The 10,884-nt window shown below is 38.2% G+C and overlaps 1 protein-coding gene across 3 annotated transcripts in view; it reads left to right on the top strand.

The window, feature by feature from the left end:
• Window positions 1–10,884, top strand: part of kdm4c (lysine (K)-specific demethylase 4C) — a 30,507-nt gene continuing 19,623 nt past the window's right edge. For all 3 annotated transcript variants that reach the window (XM_085357024.1, XM_085357025.1, XM_085357023.1), the window contains exons 1-9: window positions 1–93; window positions 1,683–1,849; window positions 2,094–2,269; window positions 3,010–3,124; window positions 4,838–5,031; window positions 7,980–8,029; window positions 9,693–9,796; window positions 10,070–10,207; window positions 10,459–10,652. In XM_085357024.1, coding sequence (XP_085213150.1) covers window positions 1,706–1,849; window positions 2,094–2,269; window positions 3,010–3,124; window positions 4,838–5,031; window positions 7,980–8,029; window positions 9,693–9,796; window positions 10,070–10,207; window positions 10,459–10,652 — 1,115 coding nt within the window. In that variant the 5' untranslated portion in view covers window positions 1–93; window positions 1,683–1,705. The remainder of the gene's footprint in view (window positions 94–1,682; window positions 1,850–2,093; window positions 2,270–3,009; window positions 3,125–4,837; window positions 5,032–7,979; window positions 8,030–9,692; window positions 9,797–10,069; window positions 10,208–10,458; window positions 10,653–10,884) is intronic.

Genomic DNA, 10,884 nt, shown 5'->3' with positions numbered 1-10,884 from the left:
ACGGCACGAATCAGCAGCAGCTGTCATGTGAATCAGCTGTACGAACAAGGAAGGGGATAAACAACAACACGACCCGAGTCTTTCTAAATCAAGGTAAAACAAAACAAAACAAAACCCTGTACACTTTAATGCGGACATGATGTGAAATACCGGCGAAAATTGTGCAGAGGAAGCTAGCTTTGCGCCAGTTTGTGTGAAAGCAGGGTGCATTTCGTGACTCCTGTGCAGAATTAGCCGAGCTATCAACAGCTAAGCGTTAGCACTGCCACAAACACAAGTTGGCACGCTCTCATGCCACTGGACTTCTCGCGGTGTATGTTTTGGCTTTGTTTGTTGGTCTGTTGCTAAACTTGCATAACACATAACAGTAGAGAAGTGCTAGATGAAATGTTCTGCACTACATAAAGTGGCGAAGGGGGTAGCTACAGGCCTGTGTGCAGCCTTCTTGTGAGGGGCATTTAAATCTCATTGACTCGTGCAGTAAGAAGTTAGCTAACGCGATAGGTGGCTTAACTTAACACTTTGTAATGCTTTGCCCTCTCTAACTGTTAGCACCAAATACTGTTGAGCCGCAATGCCCCACGAGCACACATTAAATTAAAGCCGGTGGGTATCATTTAAATATAAGCGAGCTAGTCAGCCGAGCTAGCAAGCTGCGCTGTTTGTTCAGCCATTATTTGGCATCCTAACAAAACGTAGGCTAGTTGGCTAGTTAGCTTGTTGGCAGACAACAAAGATCAGCAAAGCCAGAAGCGTTCATGCAGTGTTATTAATACGTAAGTACAATTCTGCTGTGATTTAATGGAGATATTTATCCCTATATATATATATATATATATATATATTATGCCAGACAGAGGTTATGCAGGGTTTTAAAACGATTGTTTTAACACCCCGACAAAGAGTAAGGATGTAAACATTGTGCTTAAGCATTTTTTAACTCCCCTCCCAGAAAACTTGCTCCAGCCTGTGATTGCCTATTACATAATTAGGTTGCATACCACTAATTGGGTCGCATATAATGTAGATTGCAGTGAAGTAGCCTTATAAAGAAGTATAAGGCCAAACAAACACAACAGCTTCACCCGTTGATCCTTTGTCTGGATACACAGGAACCTCAGAGTTGGGAGTGGGATGGGTGGAAGGGACAAAAATCTGAAAAGGGTTGTTGGCATGAGCAAAAGGATCACTAGATCACATCCACAGTTGTCGAATCTCTATCTCCATCTAGTGGCGAACCTGTCGGTTACACGCAAGTCAGTTACCCTGCTAATGAGCACAAGATCTTCTAGTAATGCGATTTGTATTTTTTGCAATCGTCAGAAAAACTAAAGAATTTCTAACATTATAACTATAGTGAAGCTGTTTGAAATTATATATCATTGTGATGAGTGTGGAAAAAGTGAAATAGGAGGTGAACAATTGTTAAATGGCATTTTGCATTGTATTTTGCATTTGTAACAAGACTTGGTGCTGGGGGTGCAAAACCATCTGTCCTCTTGTTGCGCCACTCTTGAAATTCACTCTAAATAACTAACTAATACCCTGCATTTTCACTAACCATAGACAGTATAGGGGTAAAGTATTTTGACAGATACTTTTTATGTGAATTTTAAAATTCATACAAAATTCACATTAATGTTGGAACATCATCAATATCTTCTGTTTTTCTTTCTCCTCAGGTTTTACCTGGTAAGGTGGCAGGATGGCGGGAGCAGAGGTGCATACCGCTGCAAACCCCACCTGCAAGATTATGACCTTCAGGCCCACTATGGAAGAGTTCAAGGACTTCAACAAGTATCTGGTTTATATGGAGTCTCAGGGTGCACATCGGGCAGGCCTGGCTAAGGTAAGTAGTGAGTTGAATCAGACCTTGGACAGTTATTTTTTTTTAAACTTATCATATTGTTACCTTATCTTAGTGAGTGGGTTTACATTTTATACGTAGTTTGAACCGAAGTTGGATTTAGTCAATCAAAAGAAGAAAAGGAAGAATGATGTATAGTGTGACATGTAAATGCACAAGGAACTGACTTTTTCTTTTGAATAAATTTCCTACATCGTTGTTTTTGATTCCTCTGTTTATCCTTCAGGTAATTCCTCCTAAAGGCTGGAAGCCCCGTCGCACCTATGATGACATAGATGATTTGGTCATCGATGCTCCAATTCAGCAGATGGTGGCTGGCCAATCAGGGCTCTTCATTCAATACAACATCCAGAAAAAACCTCTGACGGTGCAGGAGTTCAGACGATTGGCCAACAGTGACATGTGAGTTTTAACTAACTGGTTTACATGCTTCGTTAACTCTAATAATCAGGAGGAATAGTTCTTAATTTCACACAAATGTTTCATTTTGATGTTGTCACAGCCAAAACCCAATTTCTTCAGAGTTTGAGTATTTACAAACCTTTGTAAAAGGCCTGTAAGGTTTTGTCTTATACTAATAAAGAGAAATTGACCACAAGCTGGCAAAACAGTATTAAACATGACCATTAACAAAATAGAATAAAGGAGAATGAAATGAAATGAATGAAAGCTTAATAAGGTTAAAATTACATAAAAAGGAGGTCAAGTAAACAGAAAGAGCAGTAAATAAACACGAATCAAACAAAGAAGCTCAATATGTAAAAAATTACGCACATACCATAGAAAGCAATGTGAAAAGCTTAATATACAAAAAGCCATAAATAAAAATCAAAAATACAATAAAAGTGAATTTTTAAAAAAGGTAAATGTTTAAATTAAAGACTATGTAAAAACTGAATAGAGAAGTAAGCATGATGTAAAGAAGCTCACATCAGTAAAGTAAAATAAAAATAGGATACTAAATCTAGCGAAAAAACACAAGCATAGCAAATATTATTAAAACAAAGTTAAGAGTAGAAATAAGTTGCTTTGGTGTTGGTGTCAGTAGCTCTGATTCTGCGTCTCCGGTTTAGACCACAGCAAAGTACTTGTACAAGGATCGCTGTCTAATGTCAAATGAAATTTCTTTCTTTTTCTCACAGGTACTGTACGCCTCGCTACCTGAATTATGAAGACCTTGAGAGGAAGTATTGGAAGAACCTCACTTTTGTTTCACCCATATATGGTGCTGATGTCAGTGGCAGCCTCTACGATGAGGTAGATGGATCTTTCTTCTCTCTGTTTTTGCTTCTTCTTTTTTTTTTTTTTAAATGCATGCTGATGCTAAAGCCAACCTTTCTAGTTTAGCTTTCTCTTATTACATTCCCTGCTGAGTTTTTACAATTCGTTTTATCATAAGCAAAATAATAACAAAATTAAATTGACTGACGATCAGGTTCATGGCCTGTTCCTTTGTTATTTCATGACGAATGAAGCAGATAATATTTGAACTTGATGAGTGTGGAACATGTATTTAGTGACTTGTGAAACAAGTGTCAAAGTCTACTTTCATGAATGGAAATACAGAGAGTTACAACAAGGTGCAAATCACTGGTTACACTCAAAAACAAGAAGTCTGGATTAAACTTTGACAGAAAACATCTAAAATAGCCAGAACAGTCCTGGAAAAATCATTTGGACACATGAAATGAAAATTTACTTTTACCACAATGATGGATAGAGAAGAGTATTGAGAAAGGAAGAAACAGATTCAGGCAAATACTGCAAAGCTGATTAGACAGCACTTCACAGTACACGTCAGGGGTGTCAAACTCAAATACACAGTGGGACAAAATTCAAAACTGGAACAAAGTCGCGGGCTAACGTTAATATTTATTGAAATATATTTATTCCTCCAGATATAAGAATGAATCTTTTCTTATGGACTCAAACACGTTTTGCTGAAAAACTGAATATGGAACAAGCAAAGCTTAATACTAAACAATATATATATTAGCTGTATAATACCAGTAGGCCAGCTCTAATAGTAATTTGGTATGGCTTCGCGGGCCAAATGTAATTAGGCTGACGCCTATGGTCCACGTGGATAATGACAAAGCATACTGCAAAAGCAATGGAAAGAAATGGGACATCATTCAATGCACAAGAAAGTCAATTAACCCCAGCACAATAGAGCAGCTTTTCACTTATTAAATACACAACTGAATGCGGAAATACCCAGAAACAGGTAGTAAAGGCTCAGCAGAGCACCTCAGTGGAGGAAGCGCAGTATTTGGTGACGTCTGTCAGATCAAGATTTCGGGCAATGATTGACTCCAAAGGATTTTTGGCCAAGTGTTAAAACCAATCCTTATATTTAATAATGGTTAGCTTTTTTTCACCGATTAGTTCTGAGCCTTTAAAAATGAGGGAGTATGTATACAAATAGCTGCAATTCCTAGTTTGGTAATGCAAATAGTTTTGTTAAATAAAAGCTGAAAGTCTGCACTTTGATCATATCTCGATTGCTTGATTTAAAATCCACTGTGGTGGAGTACAAAGGGAAAATTGACATTTTAAACGTGTCACTGTCCAACAACTCACACTTTACTGTATATCAATATTGGAACTGTTTGACATTTCTACATGCACACAAATACACCAGAATAATGAAAGTAATCAGAAGGATCTTCTACACAGGGACTTCAATAGTCATTACAAATCCTCCAGTTTTGCACTGCATTGTTGACCCCCAGTAAAATCAGTGAATAGTGCGGTTTCTATTAATATAGAGTGATTGGAAGCCTGAGTAGCATTTCTTCATTGCTGGCTTGAACAACTGAAGGTCAAAACATGTCGAGCAGCACTTTAGCGACACAGCGCACTTGTCTCTTTGTGTAGCTGAGCTGATAGTGATTGGATTTAAAATGCCATCATCAACTGCGGTACCAATCTGTAACCCAGGTCTAAAGCCTGTTTCTCATTTTCTAGGATGTGGATGAGTGGAACATTGCCCACCTGAACTCTATCCTGGATGTTATAGAGGAGGACTGCGGTGTTTCCATTCAGGGTGTCAACACTCCATATCTATACTTTGGTATGTGGAAGACTACCTTCTCCTGGCACACCGAAGATATGGACCTTTACAGCATCAACTACCTTCACTTTGGAGAGCCCAAATCTTGGTGAGTAAGGAACAGTGATTAGTAGGAGATGGAATCATTTTTGTGTTTTCTATTCGTCACTGAGTTATAATCTGACTCCTACAGCAAGAAGGTCTAATCTAACAATGTTTCACAGATTGTATCAGTCCTTTTTCTCTTTTCTATTAACCAGGCAGACAAATTAGACAAAAATGAGAAATTTGAAGCTAAAGGTGATTACAGCCCTTTAAAAGCATTATATCGAAGTCCTTAAATAATAAATGCAATCAAGGTTCAGAGCACAGAAGGCGTTGATCATTAAAGAATAGTCAAATTGGGGTTTTTTTCCAGTCGATCTTTGTTCCTACCTCCACTTATGGCCAAGGGCTGTGTCTTGTGAGACAAAAGGATGACCTCATGGTTACACTGAGCTTCCTTTGAGTGGTGGCTGGGTTACTTTCGAGACAGGGTAAGGACACTTGGTCATTCAGGAGGAACTTGGAGTCTTTACTCTTCCACACTGAAAAGAGGCCCTGGGGCAGACCCAGGACTGGTTGGAGAGATGATATCTCTCAACTGTCTTGGAAGCATCTCAGCATCCCTCTGGATGAGCTGGAGGCTGTCCAGATAGAGCGGGGTCTTGGCTTCTCTGCTTAGACTGCTTGCTCCATGAACCCAAACCCAGATAAGTGGTTGAAGGTGGATGGTAGATGGTTTGGAAAGCCAAATTCTAGATTTCAGTAGAGGAACCAAATGCAAAAAGAATAGAGAATTCTGCTGTGCAATAATACAATACATTGAACACTTCAACTCTGTTAACAAGTCTCTCCTTTAAGTTAGAGGACACTATTATAAATACTATTCACAAAAAAAGAGGGAAGTTTTCCTCCACTGAAAAGTGGCTGGTTTGCAGATAATTGTCTATACTTTTTTTTTTTCAAGGTAAAGAGTTAACTCAAGTTTTGTGGATTTGTGAATAGTCAAAGAAACAATTTTATGTGACATGTTTAAACAAATACAGGGCATAGTGGGGACTATTTTAAGGCTGAGAAAGTATAGAGGAGATGCATATCCTTTACATTTCTAGCAGAGCTGGAAAATAGCTTTTATCATGTCCAAAGTGGATTTAAATAGCAAGTTTTTACAGTGTTACAGGTTTAATTTGATTTACATGCCAATTCAAATGCATAGAGACCCCAGAGGATTCTCCCTGTGGTTGTTTTTGGCACACAAAGAAATAAATGAGTGTTGAGTCTCTAAGTAGTGGTGAGAGCTGTAAAGGAACAACAGATGAAGCAATTAGGCTACATGTGCAGGCAGGGAATGTGTGGCAGCTGTGCTATTCTCCACGGGTGCAAGCATTTAAATTGACTTCTCGGAAGCTGTCTTTCCTGTATGTACAACAGACCAAGGTGAAATTTGGCATTTTAGCAAGTCAATCAATACGGTACACAGTTAGCACAAACGCTTAACACAGATCAAAACCATAAACTCTTAGTAGTAGTAGTTTGTTAAGCCTGAGATTTCTCATTGTCTTTGAATTGAACGGAACTGCATTAGTACGGACAATTAGAGCTCCAAATCGTCCGTGTTGGAGGGTTTTGTCTTATACTTTGAAAGTGTGGCATCCCAGCAAGCATCATTGATTTTTTTTCTTACAGATTAATTGGGGTCTGGGGATATAATTACTGGAATTTTCTCTGTTGTTACTCTTTCATTGAGCCAGCTTAATGAACAGATTTTTCTTTCTTTCAATTCATCAAACTATCTTCTTCATTTTAGAGGACGTACTGTATTGACCGCAGTGAAAGGTATCATGATCCATCACAGAGTGCCTATTGCACAGGTCTGATTGGTATTTGCGAAAGGAATTATCAGAGCTTAGTCATTAGGAGGTTAGGACTAGAGTAATAAAGGTAAAGAAGAAGTGGAAATGCAGGTAGATCAGAATGAAGTTTGCTTTTCATTTCTTTGTCAGCTTGGTTGTTCCATTTCTCTCTCTTGCCCTGGAGGGAGTTTTGCTCATTAGAGCAGTGAGCCCTGCAACCCCACAGGGATCAGTGTCACAGCCAGACACACAGAAACAGTCATACACACTCAGAAAGAGCAGCCTGGTGTACCAAATATTCACACACATGCATACCCTTATCATCTAGTACTCTCTCATACACACACACTCACTGACGTAGACTCTTTCATCTCACTGATGTGTTGACATCTTGTCCCTGGAGGGGAGCAGCTTAAAAGATGCACTTCTCTCACCTCTTCTCAATCCTGTATACCCTCCCCCTCCTCTCCCAAACTCCCCGTGTCACCTCTACCTGAGGTTTGCTTCCTTTTCTCACCCTGTCTCTCACTGCCGTGTTAAACTGACAGGTGGTATGATGATAGAAATTCCACACACCTGAGGGTGGATGGTACTAGTCAAATGGAATGCCTAGTCAAACCTAGAGGGAATCTTGTCACGCTTCATGGATTTCTTGCAGGGAAGTTTGAGAAGATTATATATTCAGGTTGCATCAGCAGCATGAACGAGAAGACACAGAATAAGGTCATCTTGAAATTCTGCAAACTCATAACTCAGCAGCAATCACCGATGGTTACTGTGTCCTTATCGGACACATAACTGGGCTTGAATTTTGAAATATTATAGTGGCCAAGATTTAATATAATACCTTAAATGGTCACATATGCTGGAAAAATATGGGTAATTGTAAAGGAGTGTGAGCACAGCTGGGGGATTAATGATAGGATCATGCTGTATGTTGTTAAGATTACATATAAAATAACAGTGCAGTGTATTAAAAGCTTGATCCACCTTTCTGAAGTTTTTCACTTGTCCACCACTTGATGGCAGTCTTGAAACTGCAAATGCTCATTGAAAGTTTGTTTGCAACTGTCAACACATGGTGCCCCGTAGACATAATTAACAGAGCATGTTCATACACAGTCAAAAATAACTCTCTGCTCCATATCTCTGTCTTTAACAGGTATGCCATCCCCCCCGAGCATGGGAAGAGACTGGAGCGCCTGGCTACAGGTAAAAGATTAAAAGGAGTTGGGTTGGGTAATTTAACAAATATTGAATCGTGATCGCAGCATACAGAGGCAGGTCTGCATTAAACAACAATATCCACTTCATAATTAATCTGAGTGCGCTCGAGAGAACAACCTAGATGTAGCATGCTAATGAACTCTGGCTGCAAAGAGATGTAACCTGACAAATCCATAAACACATAAGCCCATGTAAAATAGATGTAAAATGCAGTCGAAATGCCGATTGGCTCGCTCAGTAAGTTGAAAGACAACTAATTTGAGAAGAAAGACAAATACATATAATTCAGGGTTCTCCAGCCTCCTTTAAACTGAAAGCTGTATTACAAAATGAAAGCTGCTGATAGATACTCCTGTCCTACATTTGTTTTTTTGTGTTTATTCATGTGTCACATCAAGACATTCAAACAAATCTCTGAACCAATCCAACCAATGTTGGATAGTTTTAATGAAAAACCACACAATATTTGGTTTAGCCGTATGTCCATGCCTATACATTTCAGTTTCAGTATGGCATTTAAATGACTTAATATTAGTTTCCAATTAATTGTTACTGATGGTTTTTGTTATGTTTTTCTTTGTCTGCATATCTCACTTTATCTATTTCATAAATCGTTGAGAGTACTGATGTTGCTTGGGGTCTCAGCGACTTATAAAGCTGGATTGTATCCTGGATTGTATTGTATGTATTAAGGTCACCCTTACAAATCAGATGAGCTCAATTTTAATCTGTTAGTCTTTTTTTTTTCTGCTGAAATGGTGTCTGAATAATTAAACTTGAAGTCATTGTCTAGTTTACCATCCTTGCTTTGTCAGACTATATAGACCACTGTAAACAAAGTACTGGTTGTTGCAATGATCTTCTTTTTTGAGTGGATGAACAGAGATGAACAGAGACAGAGATCTTTTTGTCTTATTGTTCCGTTAAAGCCTGCTATCCCCAAGACACCTCCATACAGCATTTTCATGGACGTTAGTAAAACTAAAAACTGTCTTTTAGTAGAATGTATTGCATGTGTTTGTTTTGCAGCTGGAACAGCTTTTCTAAGAGAAACTGTGTCATTTAGTATTTGCACATTACAGCCATGGTTTGCACATGAAACTGCAAATCCAAAAGTGGTTTATGACCCAAAATAATTTTTTGTTACAGACAGCCATTTCCAATTTCTTATATATGAGAGTCCAGTCCACTATGCTAAATTGTAAAAAAAAAAAAAAGAACATAAATAATTGCAGTTCTTTCTCTAGGATAGATGGTACTGACGTGACTGCACAATGCATCAGTGAATTGACAGATACAAAATTAATTGCTGACTATTGTTTAAGTTTAAGTACAATGTTTTAGGGTTTTTTCTGGCTGTAGTTGAATTCATTCTAAACAGAATACTGCTGTATTTCTTTCACCATTTATCAGGGAAAGTAATTATGTTTAAGATAAGCTAATAATTGAAATAATCTTTGGTTTCCATTATGGAAAAAAATGTCACTCTACTCGATAAATATTAAAAATGTAGCAGTCGATAATAAGCCAGTTCTCACACAGCTTTTCGATTTGGCTTTTTCATTCACCTGTTTTTGTTTTGTTTTTTCTCTCTGACAGATTAAGTCTCTCTAATGGTTTTTTTTGTGTATGTGTGTGTTTCTGTCAGGTTTTTTTCCCAGTAGCATCAAGGGGTGTGAAGCTTTCCTTCGTCATAAGATGACTCTAATCTCCCCTTCTGTACTGAAGAAGTATGGTATTCCCTTTGATAAGGTAGGTTCTCTGTCCCTTTGAAGAATTACTCTCAGTCTTAGTTCCTTTATTTACCACCTGTTTGAAAACAGCTTTTGCTGCTTCTAAAATAGGCAGTGTTAATTTTTATTGGTTGCAGAAATCCTCAGTGGTTTATTTTAAACTTTTCATTTCTTTTCTGTGTTATTATTATTTTTAAACCACGAGGACATTTAAAGGTCAATCACTCACATACACACATATAAACCAATCTTTTGCTCCTCTTTCTTTCCTTCTTATATGACAAATTGCCAGATTACTCAGGAAGCCGGAGAGTTTATGATCACCTTTCCTTACGGTTACCATGCTGGGTTCAATCATGGATTCAACTGTGCAGAGTCAACCAACTTTGCCACTTTACGTTGGATCGACTATGGAAAGGTTGCTACACAGGTAAGAGTGCACTTAATTCAGTATAATCATAATTTAGATCTCAAATATATGGATTTAAGATCTAAATTATTTACATTTTGAATAGCATCCCAAGTTTTTTGGTAATGTTGTTGTAAAGTTTTGGCCAAAGATCATCACAAAAAACGAATATCTTGCTATTTAGCCTTGAGTCTATTGTGGAGTCTTATGCTGAAAGAAATCTCTTTAATATAAATCTAAACTAGAGATCTCTTTTTTTTTTCCTCCTGTAGTGCACGTGTAGCAAAGACATGGTAAAGATATCAATGGAGCCTTTTGTGAAGCGTTTTCAGCCTGACAAATATGCTAATTGGATGCTGGGTAAAGATTCAACGTCAATTGACCACACACTTGCCACTCCCAGTACAACACCAGAGCTGCAGAGCTGGTTGCAGAGGCGCCGCAAGACCAATTCTGGAAACAAAGGGTACTTTGTTTATATTCATGCAATGTTTATTCTCTTTTCTTTAGTTATTTTCACACCTTCACTGAAAACCTGAACTTTTCTAGATATTAACAACAGGAGGTACACGTGAGTTTCTAACGTTCCAGCTCAGTAGTAGAAAATCCGTGTAATGTCTTATTGTACATATGTCAGATAGCATTCACAGCGTCGGTGGCGTGTGTCCTGTCTGCTGCAAATACTATCCATGCTACAC

The sequence above is a fragment of the Diplotaxodon limnothrissa genome, linkage group LG6 (assembly GCF_057381915.1).
Source record: "Diplotaxodon limnothrissa isolate DT_005_m linkage group LG6, D_limnothrissa_male_GT1.1, whole genome shotgun sequence".
Taxonomy (NCBI): Eukaryota; Metazoa; Chordata; class Actinopteri; order Cichliformes; family Cichlidae; genus Diplotaxodon; species Diplotaxodon limnothrissa.
Note: the sequence above shows the minus strand (reverse complement) of the source record. Positions and strands in the feature narration are given on the sequence as shown.